At 51.8% G+C, this 19,440-nt stretch overlaps 9 protein-coding genes; 4 read left to right on the forward strand and 5 right to left on the reverse strand.

Annotated features, from left to right (window-relative positions):
• Positions 1-137: 137 nt before the first annotated feature.
• Positions 138-1,576, reverse strand: RCC_01593 (related to galactosyltransferase associated protein kinase P58/GTA; the record flags this gene model as incomplete). XM_023766887.1 has 2 exons in its annotated part: positions 138-575; positions 653-1,576. 2 exons carry the CDS (start codon positions 1,574-1,576, stop codon positions 138-140), a joined length of 1,362 nt encoding a protein of 453 aa, XP_023622655.1.
• A 169-nt stretch (positions 1,577-1,745) lies between these two features.
• RCC_01594 (related to DUF185 domain protein) lies at positions 1,746-3,441 on the forward strand (the record flags this gene model as incomplete). XM_023766888.1 has 3 exons in its annotated part: positions 1,746-1,904; positions 1,955-2,224; positions 2,281-3,441. The coding sequence occupies 3 exons, from the start codon at positions 1,746-1,748 to the stop codon at positions 3,439-3,441; spliced, it is 1,590 nt and encodes a 529-aa protein (XP_023622656.1).
• Positions 3,442-3,928: 487 nt separating this feature from the next.
• RCC_01595 (uncharacterized protein) lies at positions 3,929-5,500 on the forward strand (the record flags this gene model as incomplete). The annotated part of the gene is made up of 1 exon (XM_023766889.1): positions 3,929-5,500. One exon carries the CDS (start codon positions 3,929-3,931, stop codon positions 5,498-5,500), a length of 1,572 nt encoding a protein of 523 aa, XP_023622657.1.
• Positions 5,501-7,317: 1,817 nt separating this feature from the next.
• On the reverse strand, positions 7,318-8,775 carry RCC_01596 (related to mitochondrial chaperone BCS1; the record flags this gene model as incomplete). Its single annotated transcript, XM_023766890.1, has 1 exon — positions 7,318-8,775. The coding sequence occupies one exon, from the start codon at positions 8,773-8,775 to the stop codon at positions 7,318-7,320; it is 1,458 nt and encodes a 485-aa protein (XP_023622658.1).
• Positions 8,776-9,055: 280 nt separating this feature from the next.
• On the forward strand, positions 9,056-10,595 carry RCC_01597 (uncharacterized protein; the record flags this gene model as incomplete). XM_023766891.1 has 4 exons in its annotated part: positions 9,056-9,117; positions 9,191-9,200; positions 9,316-9,390; positions 9,450-10,595. 4 exons carry the CDS (start codon positions 9,056-9,058, stop codon positions 10,593-10,595), a joined length of 1,293 nt encoding a protein of 430 aa, XP_023622659.1.
• Positions 10,596-11,122: 527 nt separating this feature from the next.
• On the reverse strand, positions 11,123-12,643 carry RCC_01598 (probable ATP-dependent rRNA helicase rrp3; the record flags this gene model as incomplete). Its single annotated transcript, XM_023766892.1, has 1 exon — positions 11,123-12,643. The coding sequence occupies one exon, from the start codon at positions 12,641-12,643 to the stop codon at positions 11,123-11,125; it is 1,521 nt and encodes a 506-aa protein (XP_023622660.1).
• Positions 12,644-12,835: 192 nt separating this feature from the next.
• Positions 12,836-14,206, forward strand: RCC_01599 (related to mating protein SSF1; the record flags this gene model as incomplete). The annotated part of the gene is made up of 1 exon (XM_023766893.1): positions 12,836-14,206. One exon carries the CDS (start codon positions 12,836-12,838, stop codon positions 14,204-14,206), a length of 1,371 nt encoding a protein of 456 aa, XP_023622661.1.
• Positions 14,207-14,343: 137 nt separating this feature from the next.
• RCC_01600 (probable dihydroxy acid dehydratase) lies at positions 14,344-16,287 on the reverse strand (the record flags this gene model as incomplete). Its single annotated transcript, XM_023766894.1, has 1 exon — positions 14,344-16,287. One exon carries the CDS (start codon positions 16,285-16,287, stop codon positions 14,344-14,346), a length of 1,944 nt encoding a protein of 647 aa, XP_023622662.1.
• Positions 16,288-16,706: 419 nt separating this feature from the next.
• Positions 16,707-19,139, reverse strand: RCC_01601 (uncharacterized protein; the record flags this gene model as incomplete). Its single annotated transcript, XM_023766895.1, has 1 exon — positions 16,707-19,139. The coding sequence occupies one exon, from the start codon at positions 19,137-19,139 to the stop codon at positions 16,707-16,709; it is 2,433 nt and encodes an 810-aa protein (XP_023622663.1).
• Between the last annotated feature and the right edge of the window lie 301 nt (positions 19,140-19,440).

Consider the following 19,440-nt stretch of genomic DNA (forward strand, 5'->3'; position numbering starts at 1 on the left):
TCAATGGCAAGAGCAAATAGCATGATGTGATGAATTGGACGGCGTGTACGATACCTAGATTCCTTGAGGCAGCAATGCTGGCGTCTGAGAAGGGCAATGCAGCTCTGCAGGTCAACATTTGGATGTATTTCTAGATCTCAAACAAGCTTGAGTTGAAACCCACCGCCTTTCTCTTCTTCGTCCCGTCCCTTGAAAATCGAGCTGAAGTCTACCTCGCCTTGGAGTCCAGGCGCCGCGCCGCGTACGGGGGCGTTTGGACTCGCCTGTCTTCTTCGCTTCTCCTGTCCGGCCTTTGACGGGAATGTCGGGAACATTGCAGTTGGTTTCGGACGCGGATCTTCACGGAAATATGCATGCTCCAACATCTCCTTCGCGGAAGGTCGTCGATTCGGATCAAGTGAAAGCAAGTCATTCAGCAGCCCGGCGCCTCCGTTCGTCAAAGTTGGGAACTTTGATCGTATGATGGAGCCTTGAGCGGATTTGCTGTTTGTCGGTAGACGCAACGAGCGAGCATTGGGGAGACGCTTGAAACCAGGCCAGGTATCCTCAGTGGGGATGCCGCATATTTCAAATATCTGTGTATACGTCAACGAAAGGTAGGGGTATTGCAGCTGCTCTTCCCAGTCGCTCGTGGACTGGGTGCGGGACTCACCTTGCTAAGCTGATCGACTTCATTCTTGCCTTGTAGCAGGGGTTGCTTTGTGAGAAGCTCTGCGAAAATGCAGCCAATGCTCCACATGTCGATTGCCGAGTCGTATGTTGTCGCCCCAAGGAGCAGTTCTGGTGCGCGATACCAGAGTGTAACAACCAGCTGTGTGAGGTTTGCCGGCGGTGGGTCGCCGCGAAATCGTGCCATGCCAAAGTCTGCAACTTTGATCTCGCCGCGGTTGTTCATGAGGATGTTGCTCGTTTTGAGGTCTCGGTGTAGGATCCAGTTGTCGTGCAGGTACTCGACTGCGCTGCCGAGTTGGAGGAGCAGTGTCTTGACCTCTGATGGGAGGAAAGCCTCCTCCATATCTTCCTGTAGAGATTTGAGATCGTGCTCCAGGAACTCCATGACCAGATAGACATCTCCTTTGGCACTTCCTTCACCTGCCACTACCTCGCGAAGCTCCACCACATGTCTGTGTTTTGCCGCGTTGAGGGTCTGTATCTCTCGTAATGCCGTCACAGGGAATCCTCCGTCGCGCATGAGATCTAGCTTGAGCTTCTTAATCGCGACAATCTCTCCGGTGGTCTCATCTTTGGCACGCGAAACATAGCCATAGCTGCCCTCCTCGATGTGGTTCAAGCGGTCAAATCTCTCCACCGATCGACAGGGCTGCCACGATGGAGCAATGAAGTGAAGCAACTTCCGCTCTTGAGGAGGCTCGTCTTGTGATAATCGTCTTCGCTTTGACGGCCGATCTTCGTCGTTTTCCGCATGGCCATTCGACTGAGCTGCTGCCGCTTCGCGTTCAGCTTCCTGTGCTTTTCGCTGCTTTTCCGCCTTGAGCCTCTTCTTTTCTTCCTTTTCCGCTTTTCGTCGCGCATCTTCTGCTGCGTCCTCCGCCGAGTCTGCCCATCGTGAAGTCATTGTGGTGGTGGTTGTGGTTCGTGGATGTCGGAGGAGACATGGCGGACTTTTGATTGCAGATCGCCGAAGCTCAAAGTCAATCTGGCATGGATGTCATTCAGTCGCCTTCACATCCTCTCCTTCACATCTCCACTTTGATGCATTCACACTCTGCGTAGCGCTGTTCAACATGAGAAGCAGCTTGGCTCGAACGGTAAGGCAACTTCCACGAAGTTTTGTCAGTGCGACTCCCCGCTCTTGTCTTGTTCCTGGCGCAAGATGGAGCTYGACAGAAGATGGTCCCAAATGGTCGACACCTCTGGCCAAACAGCTGGCGGAAGCCATTACAGTACGTTCCTTGCCTTTGTCGGAGGGCCAAACTGTCTAACAAGCCCTCAGATCACAGGTCCCATCCCCGTGGCTTCATATATGCGACAATGCCTAACCTCTGATCTTGGTGGGTACTACACCGCAGCTGGAACACCCGAGCGAGATMAGTTCGGAGCCAAAGGAGACTTCGTAACCTCCCCCGAAATCAGTCAGATCTTTGGGGAGCTGATAGGTGTATGGGTGGTGGCCGAATGGATGGCACAAGGCAAGAAGAGCGAGGGAGTCTACTTGATGGAAGTTGGTCCAGGAAGGGGAACATTGATGGATGACATGCTTCGTGTAAGAGAGACGTCTGGGAAATCCATCTACTGTATACAATTCTCATTTCCTCCCAGACAATTCGCAACTTTCCGCCTTTGGCTAAAGCTATCGAAGCCATATACATGGTTGAAGCGAGTGAGACTCTTCGCAAGACACAACATAAACTGCTTTGCGGCGACAACCCACTGGAGAAGAATGAGCTAGGGTATGAGAGCGTCAGCCGACACTCAAAAGACCTAAAGATCATCTGGACAGAGGACGTGCGATTCGTGCCTCGTGAGGCCAACAAGACACCCTTCATCATTGCACACGAGTTCTTCGACGCATTACCAATACATATCTTTCAAGCCACACCTCTACCAAAGGATCATCAGGACACTATGCAAACGTCGACAGGACCAGTAAAGCTAGCAAAGAAGAGCGGACCGCAAAGCCAATGGAGAGAGCTGCTCATTTCAGCCAAAGCACCCCACAAGCTAAAAGAAGGCGAGCCAGATTTTGAGCTGTCTGTCTCAAAGAACGCAACAGCGCATTCAATGTACCTGCCCGAAACATCACCACGCTATACAGCCCTCAAGGATGTTGATGGAGCAACGATCGAAATCAGCCCAGAAAGCCAGGCTTACGCACGAGACTTCGCCATTCGACTCGGCGGCTCGAATCMTCAAGAGGTGGAAGCTGCAACACCAAAATATGACATCCCAGGAAGACCCGTTAACTCTGGTGCAAAGGAGAAACCACTACGGAAACCCGAGCCTTCTGGAGCAGCTCTTTTGATAGACTACGGTCCACCAGACTCAATCCCCGCAAACTCTCTCCGCGGCATCCGTTCCCACAAAATGGTCTCCCCACTGTCTGAAGCCGGAACCGTAGACCTCAGCGTGGATGTTGACTTCCTCGCCCTCGCCGAAACAGCAATCAACTCCTCCCCAGGTGTGGAGGTTCATGGCCCGGTAGATCAAGCACGCTTTCTCACGGCTATGGGAATTGAGGAACGTGCCACTCAGCTTGTCAAGCGAGCCATTGACAAGGAGCGATCGGGCCCGACAAAGGATAAATCGGACCTTACCGAGACTGTCAAGAGAATCGAAAGTGGCTGGAAGAGACTGGTTGATAGGAGTCCGCAGGGAATGGGAAGGTTGTATCAAGTCATGGCCATATTGCCTTACAAGCCGCCAATGCAGGGAGAGGCACGGCGAAGGCCCGTTGGATTCGGTGGTGACATCGAGCTGTGAGGCAGACTTGGGTCCCGGAACGATAATCAAGCATTGTCTCTTGGAACTGGAATGGACGCTCCAGACTCGCCAGTTGTTGGGAGAGATTTCAGAAACAGTTCATCCAATGTTTATACTGGTTGCAGCAAGCCTAAAATGCGAGCTTATCTAACTATTCTCAAGTTGTGGCTGCTCACCGGTCATGGATCGGAAAGTGCGAAAACGACCTGATCTCGCCGACGGTCTTTGGCTCCCCGGTCGATTGGATCCCGCAATCGTTTAACGAATGAGCTCTTCGTAGGGGGAGCGGCTGAGTCCAGAACATGCAATGTAGKGCATGTGATGGGTCTCCAGTTTCCCTCGCCTAAGCTTTCAGCGCCAATGGCAGGGATGAGCAAGCGAGGCTGTGCCACCAGTCCAAAAACAACGCTCTCAGCACCAAGTACTTCCTCCTTCATTTGCTTTACCTCTCCGGTCGGTCTTTGATCTTCCGTGCTACACTTGAACCATGACCTCGCATCAGGGGCACACAGCGAATGATGGCGCTCGACAGCATAATGGCAATGTCTACGGCAACATGACCAACAACACAAACAACACCTTCCATGCACCCTCTCGTACCCTTGATGACGCGCAAAGGGACGGTCAGGCTCTTTTGAAAGCTTCGGGTGATGGAAAGACTGAGCGAGTCGCGATGCTGATTGCAAACGGCGCAAATCGAAACTACACTGATGACCGCGGCTTCAGTGCTCTACACCATGCCTGTTATGGAGGTCAAGAGGAGACGGCTTGTTCTTTGATAGATGACCATGGACTAGACGTCGATGCAGTCAGCAAGAATTATGGCACACCTCTATGTGTGGCTGCAGTAAAAGGCCACCGACAAGTTGTCGCCATGCTAATTGAGAAAGGAGCTTCAGTGCGAGCTCGTGGTGGACATCTCGGCTCCGCTCTTCACGCTGCATGTCACGCAGGTGATGTAGAGATGGTCGAGATGCTATTGATGGGAGGCATTTCTTTGGAGCTTACCTGCACTATTCAGTGGTCGACTGGGGCGCCGCTACAAGTAGTGGATCTGAACAACATGCAGCCAACCGACTATGGTACTCTATCTGCGATCAGGATAGATCAATGCCGTCCTGTGCACATCGCCGCCATGAACGAACACAGCGATGTGCTACAACTCTTGCTGTTCAACGGCGCAGAGCCGGACGCCATTGCACGTGGGACGTACTCCTCTGAAGAATCTGGAAAGTCGGACTCCTTCGCATGTACAGCTTTAAGTTTTGCAGAAACAGTAGCTTGTCTTTCAGCGCTGCTCGACGCAGGCGCGGACATTGACCATCGAGACCACTCCGACGCTACCGCCATGATGTGTGCGGCGGCCGGCGGGAATCTACCGGCCCTTAAACTTCTTATTGAACGCGGCGCATTTATAGACGCTAGAATGAAGTACTCAGACACTGCACTCCACCCGACGGCCATGCGAGGCAAGACGGCGAGCATYCGGTATCTGTTGGCAAAAGGTGCTGATGTAACTGCGAGGAATGAGCATGGATTTGTCCCGGTCATGTCCGCCATCTTGACCGGTCGCAGGCAATGTGTCGCCATCTTCACCGAGTTTTGGAGACTTCAAATCAACGCTGGGACCTCGAGTAGTCACTTTCGCGATGATTTTACCCGCGAGCGCCACATACCTTTCGATGCCAACGAGACCATGTCAATGCTGCAAGATCTGCGAGTCAATCTGGACGCACCTTTTCAACTCGTGGGCAAACGATATACTCCGCTGTGGTTTGCGATTGAACGCCAGATAGAGGAAGCCGTGGAATTGTTATTGGATCTTGGAGCTAGTATGAAGAATGACCTGGGACAGAAAGCTCGCGATTTTGCATTGTCGTGTAATAGAGCGACGCGTACTCAGGACTGGAATTCTATCATTGCTGTCTTGGATAGATATTCTTCTGGCATGGGGGTAGGCGTGGCGGCTACGGATCGAAGAGGTGCGGCTCCCCAGATACAGGGTGAGGATGTGTTGTTGATGATGTTAGCTAGGGGCCTCAAGAAAGTTCTTCGATGAGGTGAACAATTAGTACTCGAAGATCGACTTTCATGCTTTCAACCTGCTTTTCGTCGGTACATCTCATTGTCTTATTGAGACACTGAGAAGGACGACCGAGCTCGAGCGTGGGGCGTCTTGCTTAGAGTCGCCACCCTATCAAGTATTACAACGTGTTACGAAGACGATAGATGGGATACGGCATATCGATCGGTATGTCAGTCTGCTCTTGGGATCGATAGATGTGGGCTTAACCAACAATCTTCCCACGTGGTTCCGTTTCTCATTCACCTGAGCGGCCATACCCGGCGCTAGAACAAAATTAGTTGTTCAATTCTTAGAGCGGCTTACGTGAGTTGTGGTCAAGATCGCGAGGTTTCCAGAAGCAGTATCAACGAGTGCAGTGTACCTGTGATTGTGCTGCTTTTCCCAATCGGCAAAGTTGCGAGTAGAATTTGCTAGTGGTCTTCCCACAGCGTCTTACAATGAATCTAAGGCATATGAGATCACAATGCGGAGAATCACAACGATGAGAACAGAACCTCCTAACGATATCCATGAACCGAAGATCAGGGGTACTGCGCCTCCAGAGTTGCTCTGTAACCTGTAGTACAAGGAATCCCAGCTACGCAATTAACAGGACAAAGAGCTCATGGCTTACCATACCCATAGCTTCACCTCCCTCCGTCACTCATTACTTATATCGAGCTTCTCAACTTTTCCAACGAGGGTCCAATACATCACCAATCACAAGATGATTACTCGTTCGAAGGTGAGTACAACAGCCCCTCAAATCTGGCCTCCTAGAAAGGAGGTAATCGAACTAATAGGTGCGGTTGATAGGCAAGAGAGCAGACCCGCTTAGACAAAGCGTCTGCAGCAAAACGAGCCGCCTGTGGTATTCTCAACATACCACCAGAGCTTAGAATTTACATCTACGAACACCTTTTCCGCGACGGGAATCAAGAGATTCGTATCAGAAGGTGGCCGCCTACCAGTATTAACGGTTGGAGAGAACCCGCTCTTCTCCGTATATGTCGCCAGATTCGCGTCGAAGCATCCAATATCTACTACAGCTCCAACAATTTTCTACTCCAGCCAAGCACAGCAGATCTACCTCATGCTTGTGATTGGATCAAGTTACGAAGCACCTTGGCGCAGAAAACGAGTCGACCATTCAAGTCTTTGAGATTCTTCGTGCCGCAACCCAGTTGGAGGGAATTGGGGAGATTTGTTCATCTTGCGCGACTATTTCGGGAGACCGGATTGGAGTGTGGGGAATCTATGAGGCCGTTGTTTCAGCTCGAGAGCTCTACTTCTGGGTTAATCAGAGAATCGATGATGACTGCTGTGAACATTGGCCGTGTGGCGAGGGATAGGGGTTGGTAAGTGGCTGTAACATGCTGATTGGTGGATTTACTAACATGAGATGTACTTGCACGCAGTAATGCTGACGAACTGGAGGACCAATTCCTCGGTTGGATGAAGAACATGGCGGCTGGTAGCAAGAAGGTTAGGAAGGCGATGAGATATGGTCCGCGGAGGAGCGTTGTTGGCTTGAACTGGAAGTGGTAAATGATCATGGGTCATTTGCCTGTTCTTCAAGAAGTCAACTCAGCTCCACCTCCTTCAACCAGTACAGAATTCTTTTGGCCTCTCAAGACCCCGCATTGAGGTGTACTGTAGATGTTACGCATGGATGACAAGCGAGACAGGGTCGGAAAGTTGTAGGGATGAGCTGGCGAGCTCAGGGCGATCTTGAACAGTCAACGCAGCATCGTTCCAGTGTATTCTTTACATGACTTACAACATCATTTCCGAAATGTACAGTCCTTACTCTAAGCGCCCTGCTCGCTTTGTCCACGCCGCTCGACCCCTTTAAGCTGATCCACCATCTCAATAGCACCCTCCACATCTCCCTTGTTATACAGAAACAGTCCCTGCAGCGCGGCGGTACTAACATTGCCCACCAGGTCAGCCTCCTTGGCTCTTTGGAGGAACCGTTTCCGCCCTTCACCTGCTGGATCCTGCGTGGAGTAGAATCGATCCCAGAGCTGAGCCATCTGCCACTCCGTGGCATTACCTAGGTAGAGCGTCATGTCTACTCTTCCGGGTCTGATCAGCGCTTCGTCTAGACGATCGATGTGGTTGGTTGTCATGAAGATGATGCGCTCCTCCGCACTCGCCACGCCATCCAGCGCATTTAGCAAGCCGGAGTATGTTACGTTGGCGCCCTGATAGCCGTCATTTTCCATTTGTCTCCGGTTGCTAAATGCTGCATCTGCGTCTTCTAGCAGTACAATCGTGCGGGCAGGAACATGCAGCAGCAGATGATTGAGGAGATCATCTGTCAGTCCACGCTGACTAAGACTCAGCATTGCAATGTTAAAGTCTAATTCGCCTGCTAATGCTTGGACGAAAGATGTCTTTCCTGTTCCCGGTGGACCATAAAGCAGGTATCCGCGACGATAGGGAATTCCACGGTCCAGGTACCAAGTTCGGGCGTTCATGAATTCGACCACGTCATTTTTGATCTTGTCTGCGAGACCTTCTTCTAGCACGACGGAGTCAAAGGGACGCCTTCGTTTAGGAGCACCCGATTGGTCCCAGGATGTGTTACGCGTAGTGTATACGACAGTCTTGCCTTCTGTATTCTGCAACGCCATGTCGTGGGCTTCCCGGAAAATGTCCTCGAATATATGGCGAAAGTAATAAAGGGTAGTGAGTGTTATAGTCTCAAAAGGCTTACCATTCTGGTCGAAGCTCTTGCCTTCGCGCTGTCTATTTACAGCGATAAAGGCGTTCTTGTATCGCAAAATGTGTCTCCCTTGTCCGGGAATGAGAGAAAAAGCAGTCGATTGAGATCCTCCGGCAGTCTTGAATGTGGTAGTGGTCATCTGGAGATGATGCAAACCAGGTGTGAGTCGTCTTGCCAGTGATTCCAACACTCCAGGCTTCGCCTTTGTCCCTGACTGAGAGAGCTGGTCTTGGTAATGTCGGGTCATCCAGTTCAGAACCCAATCATAAGAGTTGTCGTGCCGTGTAATCTCCAAGTCCACGAGCAGACGTCGTTGTATCAGTGCACTTCCCTGTCTCAATCCCATGGATCCATATCTCACAATGGCTCCGAGTCCTGCCAGGCCGAAACCAGCAGTGAAGAAGGGATTGGCCAAGAGTTGTGAGAGGATGGAACCCTCTCCCTTTCCAATCTCCGAAAGCTGTTTGAGCGCATCTTCCTTTGCGCTGGCACCATTCGCTATCGCTGGCGTCGCTAAGCCAGACACATTCTGATCCATCAAGGCTGATGATGCATGTCGTTTGAGCTCGTTTGCGCAGGCGCGTCGACGGGAAGTCTTGTTCTTAGTGGCGGGGAGCGCGGCTATCTTCCACTAGCGTGAACCCTCCCCGACGCCAATCACAATCGAGCAGCGAGTGCTCTTGCTCTTGCTCTACGAAAAGATAAAGTGATGTGATGGAACGATCCTGCAATAATCCTTCTCATCACACCAACAACATCYCCTGCTCACAATGTCAACRCACATGTATACACACTCGGGCCCGCTGAGACCTCACATCATGGCTGCTCCTTGCGAACAAGTCACGGTCGACAAGGCCTACTTTGATGCACTCCTTCGCAGGTAAGCTGATAAGCGCCGTTTCAGGCTACACACATATGCATCTAACCGCTGACCACTTTCCTTTTTGTTGCAGAGCAGATTTCGTATGTCTACCCCCATCAGCACATCATGGCCGCGGCTTGCTTCTTCCATATACATTCCTCTCCATCACCAACATCATCAACATCGATATCAATCGACACTGACATGCATTTCAAGCACACTAGAAGTTTAGGTATTGGACATGAAGATCCCGCCAGCATCACCATCTCGAGAGCCGAGTACGACGGCCTTGTACGTATCTTCCAGTCCCGTTGGCGATTCAGATCGTTGTTGATGTCGGTCGAACCCAGCATCGCCGGTCTCGGGAATATGAGCTCCTGAAAACCTCCCTCTTCTCTGGAGGCATAACACCGGAGACTCTCGCGTTGCTGATCTCTGGAGGTCAGGCCCCGCCACCGCAGAGCAATCAAAAAGTCGGCGGTTGGGCAGACGATTACGACGATAACTCATGTGGAAACCATCAATCCTTTCACAACGCAACATCATGGAAGTACGGCGAGGACAACGCTGGTCTTCAACCAGGCAATGGAGCTTACTTGACCAACCAGTCTAGCCTGCGAGTACYAAGTAGTCAACCATCTCAACGTCACGTCAGCTATGAGACAGGACCATCTTCGATCCCAGCAGACACAGCCTACGATGAAGCAGAAAGTTACGAAGGCTCGCACGTCTTCAATATCAACAACAACAGCGGAAGCTCCAACCAACGCACCCTTTACATTGCCAATATCACGCCCCAAACGWCGTACCGTGATCTGCTCTCCGTGATCAAAGGTGGCAAGATCCTCAGCATCAACGTTCGCTCGGAGAAGAGCGCCACGGTTACGTTTTTCGATGCCGCCGCCGACTTCCTCACTTGGACCAAACGCAACGACATTTACTTGCACTCCAAGCGTCTCGAGATTCGTTGGGCAGACCGCCAGTTCCGCCTAAACAAGCATATCGCCAGTAAGGTCAACAACGGCGCCACTCGTAATCTCTGCATTCGCGGTGCTGCATCTCACGGTCTCTCAGAACAGCAAATCCGCGAGGACATGGAGCATATTCACGGCCTCTTGATTGTGGATATCACGTATAGGAATGGGCCGGGTGATGCGTACGTGTCGACCAATTCGGTACACAACGCACTATTTGCGAGAACTTGCATGATGAGCCGATCGACGTACAAGGGGTGCAAGATTGAGTTCTATCCGGATGAATGTGATGTTGAGCTCCCATTGCCTGCACCGAGATCTTATCGTTCGAAGGAGCGTGAGCTAGGAGGCAAGGCATTCGAGACGATGAATCGATTTGGGATGTTGGAGCTGGATAGTGCAGGGAGCAGCGAAGAGGAGAACCGTGGACCAAGAGGTGAGGATGATGAAGATGATGCAGAGGAGTTTGGATTCGATTCGTCTCAGGACTACCACAATGGCTATGGAGTCAGTTTGGGATAGTACTGTTGGGTTGGTTGTGTGATGCGAAACCGATCATGAGGAGGGCATGCTTGTGGCATGTTCGCTCTCATTTCAGGTCCTTCGAAGCAAGGATTGTGACCATGAAGGAGATGTGTGATTTGATGGCAGGCAGATGAATGTTTGAGTTGTGCGAGGGAGACCAAGAACTCGCACTGTGGCTTTGYTTTTTGCTTTTATAGTGTTACTTTTGAGATACCCATTAGCGATGATAGTGTTTAGCGAAACAGCGAATACAGGTTGATATATTCAGACTTGTCGTCTCTCGAAGGCTTTTAGCAGTTTATTGGGTAATCCTAATGAATATGGGGAAAACCTGGAGACTGAAGGTATAAGGTACACGTTGAGATTTGAGATTTGTGACATAGTCCTTCGGGCTATGTTAAATTGGGTATCCTACCATCTGTACTAAATGCTCCAAGTCAATCCGTACATCTCTCTTAACAAAACTCGACTCTCCAGTCTCCAAGTCCCATCCTGACAGCCCTCCGCAGCTCTCGTCTGAAGAACTATCCCTCCTCGGCATCCATTCCATCTCGTCCCTTCCCACCCCCTCTTTTCTTATCACGCCCACCCGAGATTCCTTTCTTGCCTCCTCCGCGTTTCTCATGCTCAGCCTTCATCTCTCTCACAGCAACCCTCTGAGCTTCCTGCACTCTTCCCATGAAGATCATCACCGCTTCCCTCTCCGCCTTGAATTCCTCCAATTTCTTCCCCAAGGCCTTTTCGATCCTCTGGTAGATTTCAATGTCATACTGCGTCACCACGGAAATGGCCACGCCGCTCTTTCCTGCTCGGGCCGTTCTTCCAACACGATGCACATAAGTTTTGCTGTCGGGAGGGAGATCAAAGTTGATGACTAGATCGACGGAAGGAATATCGAGACCTCGTGCTGCTACATCGGTCGCTACGAGGATTTCTCGCGATCCACTTCGGAATTTGTTGAGAKCTCCCAGACGAGCGCTCTGTGTCAGTTGTCCGTGGAGGGGAATGGCGGAATGTCCTAGTGCACGCAAGAGGAAAGCGATGCGAGCTGTTTCGTTGATTGTTCGTGTGAAGATGATGCAGGTTCGTCCTCGGTGTTCATTGAGGAGGTAGATGAGGTAGACGTCCTTGAATTTGTGCGGAATGAAGATGTATCTCTGAAGGAGGTTTTGAACTGTCTGGTAAGAGCTCGAGGATATTGAAACCTTGACCGGGTTCTGGAGAGCGGCGCGTGTCAGATTGTTGAGTTTTGTGCTCATGGTCGCGGAGAACAGCATTGTTCGTCTCTCTCGCGGTAGGACCTGGAAGATCTTGTCGAGAATGGGTCCGAAATCGAGATCCAACAGACGATCGGCTTCGTCCATTACCAGGTACTTTAGTGTTCGTAAGGAGAATCCTTTGGTGTTTTCAAGATGATCGAGCAAACGACCGGGTGTGGCGACAATGATGTGCGGTTTCTTGGCCAATGCGATGGCTTGCGGTACCATGTCCATTCCACCCACGATTACAGCACATCGTACGGAGATCAAACTGCCTAGAGCTTCGAATTGCTGGGAAATCTGGTAGGCCAGTTCGCGAGTAGGAGCCAAAACCAGGCCGAACAGCGGTTGCGGTGTGGAGAGGAGTTCTTGCAGGATTGGCAACGCAAAGGCAGCTGTTTTCCCGGATCCCGTCTCTGCCAAACCGATAATGTCCTTGCCTTGGAGAGCGACTGGAATCGCCTCTCGCTGAATTGCAGTGGGTGTTGTGAATCCGAGGGATGTGCATGCCTCGCAGAGAGAATCGATGACTCCCAGCTCTGCAAAGGTCYTGCTGGGCGCCGCTTGCTCTTCACTTTCGGCTGTTTCCTCCCCTTCTTCGACATTCTTCACCTCTTCTTCTTCCTCGTCCGACTCGTCATCGCGCGGTCGTTTTGCCTTTGAATTCTTCGGTTTGGTGGATGAGGTTTGCACGGCGAGGGTGGATGTCAACACTTGAGGTGGTGACGGCGTTTCCGCCTCTTCGGACTTTTTATGCGACGTTTTCCTCCTCTTGATCGAAGACATGGTGGAGGGATGGCAAAGGCGACGAAGTGGTCGGTGGAGGATCAACTTTTCCACGAGCAGCGTTCGTTGCGACACAAATCCGATCGTCTGCTGACTTCGCAATCGATAAGAAAAGTCTCGTCGGATCGGCGAAGCTTTGAACATTTTCTCCGACCGCAACTTCCTTCTCATCATAACCCTCCACCGCACCAAATGGCCAAACGCCGCGTCAAGAAGCGCACACACGTCGGCGCCTCCATTGCGCCGGGCGTCAAGTCCAACCATGCCGCGACCTCCAAGGCCGGCACGCGTCCGCCCAAGTCAATGGTCATCCGCGTCGGCGCCAGCGATGTGGGTCCCTCGGTCTCCCAACTCGTCAAAGATGTCCGCACCATGATGGAACCAGATACGGCCTCGAGATTGAAGGAGCGTCGGAGTAACAAGCTCCGCGATTACACCGCAATGGCCGGTCCGCTGGGAGTCACACATCTGATGCTCTTCAGTCGCAGCAGCACCGGGAACACCAATCTCCGTCTGGCATTGACACCGAGAGGTCCAACGCTACATTTCAGAGTGGAAAAGTACAGTTTGTGCAAGGACGTTTTCCACAGTATGAAGAGGCCGAAGACGAGCGGGACAGAGAATTTGTCACCGCCCTTGTTGGTCATGAACAACTTCACCACCAAGGACATGGAGGGCGAGGAGAAAGACAAGAAGAAGATCCCGAAACATTTGGAGAGTCTGACGACCAGCATCTTCCAATCGCTCTTCCCGCCGATAAACCCCGCCACAATGCCGCTGAAAGGCATCAAGCGTGTGATGCTGCTGGATCGCGAACCTCAAGACCCGAAAGATGATGCTGCGACTTATGTACTAAATCTGAGACATTATGCGATTGAGACGAGGACTGCAAAGAGTGTGCCCAAACCGTTGAGGAAATTGGATGCTGCGGAGAAGGCGCCGTTGCATGCGGGCCAAAAGCGAAAGAGAGGCAATCTTCCAAATCTTGGAAAGTTGAACGATGTCGCGGACTACCTCCTCGATCCCCATGCTGCAGACGGCTTCACCAGCGGAAGCGACAGTGAGCCAGACACAGATGCCGAAGTGGAGATTGACATGCCACATGCGAGAAAGGTGCGTAGGACAAAAGCCTCGGGAGGCGAGAAGAAGGACGGCGTGTTGCGAAAGGCAGTGAAGATGCACGAACTTGGCCCACGATTACGTCTGCGGTTGACGAAAGTCGAAGAGGGAGTATGCAATGGAAAAGTTATGTGGCACGAATACATCCATAAAACGAAGGAGGAGATGAAGGAAATGGAAAAGGCACATGAGAAGAAGAGATTGGAGAGGGATCGCAGGAGGGCGGAGCAAAAGGCTAATGTTGAGAGGAAGAAGAAGGAGAAGAAACCCGCTGCAAAGGAGGGCGAGGAGGAGGAAGATGAGGACGAGGTTATTCCTGCGGACTCGGATGATGAGTGGGATGACGAGGAGGGGTTGTATAATGATGACGAAGAGGATGCTGCTGGGCAAGGAGCGGAGGAGGATAGCGATGAGGAGATGGAGGATGGAAGCGAGGTTGGTTAGATGCATGATAGGTTGTAATATTGGAAGCGTTTCTACATCGTAGGGGTCATCTCCAAGGCCGTGATTCCCAATCCTTGAATGCTATGGATAATCCTGCAGCCGTACACAATTTGTGCCAGCAAAAGAACGAAGCCCGCTCAATGGTTATCCCTCGGGCTCGGAAACCTCTGCGCGACCCTCTGAAACTGCGTCGCTCTCCTAAAAACCATTCCTTCACTCAACGGACCCGTCTCCCTTCTAAAGAGATCCTGGAAAGGCGTATGGCTCTCCACCATCTCATACCCTCCCTTGGCCATCAACTCTTTCCTTCTCCTCCCAATCTCCTCGTCAGAGATCAACATGTTCACCTTCCGTTTCGTCAAATCCACCCGAATCCTATCTCCATCCTTCAAAATCGCCAGATTCCCATTCTCCGCCGCTTCAGGACTCGCGTTCAAAATGGATGGGGAACCTGATGTACCCGATTGTCTGCCATCGCCTATACAAGGGAGAGAGTACTTTAGTCCTTTCTTCAAGAGATGGCCGGGGGCAGKCATGTTCACGACTTCTGCTGCTCCGGGATATCCCAATGGCCCTGTCCCTCGCATTACGAGAATTGTGCGTTCGTCGATATCTGCCGTGTCGATGCGTTGATTATAGTCTTCTGGGCCGTCGAAGACGATGGCTTTMGCTTCGAAAGCATTAGGATCTTCCGAGTTCTCGAGGAATTCTTTTCTGAATTCGTCGGAGATGACGGAGGATTTCATGATTGCTGAGTCGAAGAGATTTCCCGTTAAATGCAAGAATCCGGCATTCTTCTTCATCGGTTGGTCGTAACTCAGGATGGTTTGCCGATCCCATGTGTGTTTTCCCTGCACGTTCTCCTTGATGCTCTTCCCATTGCAGGTAATGGCATCGCCGTGGAGTTTTCCTTGGTCGAGAAGTTCGGCCATTACAGCTGGAAGACCTCCTGCTCGGAAGTACTCTTCACAGAGCATTTCTCCCGCGGGTTGAACATTGACCATCAAAGGAATCTCATAGCCAATTCGATCCCAATCGTCCAGGTCGAGCTCAATCCCCATGTGCCTCGCAATAGCAATCAAATGAATCGGAGCATTCGTACTTCCTCCAATCGCGGTGTTCGCCACAACAGCATTCTCAAACGCCTCTCTGGTCATAATATCACTCGGCTTCCGATCCTGATGCACCATCTCCACAATTTGCAGACCAGTCCGATAAGCACACTGCGCCCTCTCCCTATACGGCGCTGGAATCGTCGCACTTCCCGGCAATGCCATCCCCAACGCCTCCGCAAGAGCATTCATAGTCGAAGCCGTGCCCATGGTATTACAATGCCCCACACTCGGTGTCCCGGCAGTGATCATATCCGTGAGCTCCTCATCACCGATTTCCCCTTTCGCGTGCAGTTCCCGCGCCTTCCAAACCACAGTCCCGGAACCAATCTTGACATTCTTCTGATATCCATTCAGCATAGGTCCCACATTCATGACTATCGCTGGGATATTCATCGTCGCAGCAGCCATCAAACACGCCGGAGTAGTTTTATCACAACCCGTCAATAACACCACCCCGTCGAATGGATAAGCATACAACAACTCCACCAAGGTCAAATAACTCAGATTGCGATCCAACGTCGCCGTAGGTCTCCTCGTCGTCTCTTGAATGGGATGTGTGGGAAACTCCAACGCAATCGCMCCAGCACTGCGAATTCCTTCCCGGACTCGCTTGGCAAGAACTTGGTGATGTTGATTGCAAGGCGCGAGATCAGAACCGCTGTTGGCGATTCCGATGATGGGTTTATTGGACATGAGTTCTTCTTTCGTGAGACCGTAGTTTAGATATCTGTCGACGTAGAGGGCGGACATGGCGCGGTCGTCGGTGCGGTTGAACCATTTTGTAGAGCGAAGGTTACTTGGAGAATCGACTTTGAGTTTTGCGAGTTTCTCTTCGAGTTCTTGGGTTCGTGCTCGGAGGGACGTGAGTTCTGTTTTGTAGTCTTCAATGTCTATTGGATTGTGGCAGTCGGATGTTGTTGGGTTTGAACAGCCATTGCAGGCGTCTGGACTTGGTTCGCACGGCATGTTTGTATTGACAAGGATTGGAGCTGAACGCAGTCCAGTAAGAAGAGTTGAATTGTGCTCAAGGTAAGCAGAGCGGATCTAGGAAAGAGAACGACAAGGTAGGACGACGTCGTGATGTGGATATACTTACTGGCTATTGCCTTCAAAAGCCGATGAACTGGGTACGGTGTCACTCGCTTTTCCCGTCAAATCAGGCTGATCTTTCGTCCAGTATCCGCATCTTGGCGTTCGCTGCTCGGCTTCTGCCACTCACCATGTCCGCACTCACGTCAGACAAGCATAGTAGGATCGATGAATCTAGAAGAGCAGCTCTTGTTGTGACTTGCGAACATGGTAGTAGTCGATAAATTTGACATGAAACACCTAGCTTGCCTCTTCGACATGCTTGCAGCAGTCAGCCTATAACGGGCTTGCTCCTATCACTCCTCATCGCTATCGGCAAACATGTCCTCCGCCTGCTTCCTACGCCTTGGCTCGGGCAACACTTGCGGTTTGACAGCGCTGGAAGCTTTAAGAGAGAAGCTGGGCTTCGCGGGTGCCTCTTCGACTTGAACAGGTGTGCTCGTATGCCCGGACTGCTTGCTCTGCTCCTCGTCGACTTGCATGCGATCCAGATCTTGTTTAGGCTGGTCATAAGAGCTGTCCAGAGACATCGGTGCAACTCCAAAGCCATCTCTAGTTGCATCAAGGACTTCTGTCGAGGGAGTGTCGAGAAGCTCGGGTTTTGCAGCAGGTACAACAACAGGTGACGCAGAAGCAGCCGGCGATCCACTGTCACCGATTCGCTTGAACCTCCCCATATCGATTCCAGCTTTTGGTTTCGCTGCATCCCGATCAACGACCTCATCTCCTCCAGTTGGCTGCTCGAAGAAGTCTTTCTTGAGTGCCTCGAACACAWCTGTCGCAAACACGCTACCGTTCTCCCAAATCTCAAACAGAGCCCGGATTCTGTTCCTCCATTGCTCGGATTTCATGCGACCCCAGCTCAATTCCTTTTCCAGTCGACCAAGATGCTCAAAGGTCTTTTGCCGACGAAATGCGTTCTCGAAGAGCTGWCTGTATTTCCACGCATTACGCACGCCAGCCGTGGAAGAGTTGTGGAGAATGTCGTTGATGAGGTACAGCGCGACCAGTTTTGCCTGCGAGGGATCTTCAACTTCTTTCTTTCCGGTTTGCATACCTGCATCGTTCGATAAAGCAGTCGTTTCAACAGTTGGAAGCTCAACATCCGGTTCGTAGACATCATCCTCGTCCTGCGAGACATCTTCGTCTTCGTACTTTGCACATTGCGTGTTGGTGAACGGTCTTTCGACATTCAAGACAAGCATGTCAACAATCTCCTCGGCGCCTGCTCCAGCATTGTTGATGGCAAAGTTTGTGACATCTGAGACCTCGGAAATTCGAAGTTTCGCTTGCGACGATGGCATCCGCGACAGAAACCATGCAAACTTGGCGAGCTGGAGCGGCGTAAGGCGCTTTTTGCCAAGAGGTTGTGGCATACCATCGGCGTCCCTGCGCCCGTGGTTGAACGTCCGCGACTCGCCGTCTTCACTATCCTCCTCACTTGATTCGTAGTCCCGATGGTCGAGCGCCTCACCGAGCTTGGACAGGTCCGCAAAGGGCAGCTCGCGATCGGGTGGAGTCCAATCAATGAGAACATCGTCGTGCATGCGCTCTGTGCGAGGCTGTCGACTCGATTCCGTGGTATCGGTGTCATTCCATAAGAGATATCGATAGTAGACACCTGCAGTGCTTTTCGAATCATACAAGAATGAGAAGCGCTCGTCCTCTTGCACCTCCGGGAGGGCCATGAGCATTGCTTCCAATTCTAGAGCGCGTTCGGAATCGGGCTCACTCAATAATCGGTCAGCGATGGTGTGTATTGCTCTGGCCGTCTTGATATCTTGAGGCGGATGGACCACCACAGTTGAGTTTATTGAAGGCTGCATTGCGCGATTGGTCGCTTCGTACGAGTCGGGTGGAGCGAATTGGCCCGGCGGTGGCGCATTACGCATGTTCATCCGCGACGGAGCATCCTTGACGGCCTTCTCGGCGCCAAAAGGCTCCCCGGATGTTGCATTGGGACCAACCAATAACGTAGGGAGCAGCGCTGTTGAAGAGAGATGGCGAGAAAGGGATAGATGGAAACCGAAACCAAGGTACTTGTCTTTGAGCGTGCTTACCACTGTGTCAATCTGTGATGTTGATGTTTCAGACGACAGGGTAGCTATAGCTGTCAACGATTTTCTGCTGGTGGATGCAGGTCCTGTGGGTTGCTGAAAGTGTACAGAGTGGACCTCTAGATGATTTCGCAACAACATTTTGACATCATCAGCGGTAGTAGCAGGTGGTAGAGAGGAGAGTTGGATCGTCGGTCTGGGAGCGACATCCTCTGGATCATCCTCCTGCGCCTCTCGGCGTCCACCGTGCTGCTCGTGCCTTGACAGCCCAGAATTGATGTGTTCATTCGCCAATGCCTGCTGCTCTCGACGTGCTTCCTGTTGCTCTCGCAGTTCATCCAACGCTCGCTTCCTCTTCAGACTTGGCGGAGGTGGCCCTGGGATTGGTCCCAATGTACCGGGACCCGCCCTTCGAGGGCCAGAGGGAGGTCCGCCATATTCCGCCCCAGGTCCTCGAGGAGTAACAGAAGCGGGGAACCCGTCGAACTGGTCGTCTACATCGCCGCTGGCGCCGAATTCATCTTCAAACTGCTTTAGCGCCGCATCGGTTTCTGCCTTTTCGCGTCTCCTCTTCTCTTCTTGCGCCTGCTTCTCCTTCTCAAATGCGGATAGCTTTTTGGCGGCGTTGAGCTTCTGAGACACGTCAGGAAACTGCTCCGGCGCTTCACTCATGTTGTGAATAAGAAATGCAGTTCGGGGAAAGGGATTGTGGTGGACAAGCTCATGTCATGCCATATCATGCATGAGGGATGTTTGGCTCGCAGCTGCGGGAGCATTTAAATTAAGCTTCTCGGCTGTTCTTCATCATGCGCCGCCCCGCCAGCATCGATGGGCTAGCTGTCGAACGCTAGACGGCAGGCCGCAGTCTTCCATTCCACTTTACAACACCCACCTCTACATCGTCCTGCCGGAGAGAATGGGAGCCGCACACGACGGATATGACTACGACGACGACGTAGATTGAACGCTACGG

Source organism: Ramularia collo-cygni (assembly GCF_900074925.1).
Source record: "Ramularia collo-cygni strain URUG2 genome assembly, contig: RCC_scaffold02, whole genome shotgun sequence".
Taxonomy (NCBI): domain Eukaryota; kingdom Fungi; phylum Ascomycota; class Dothideomycetes; order Mycosphaerellales; family Mycosphaerellaceae; genus Ramularia; species Ramularia collo-cygni.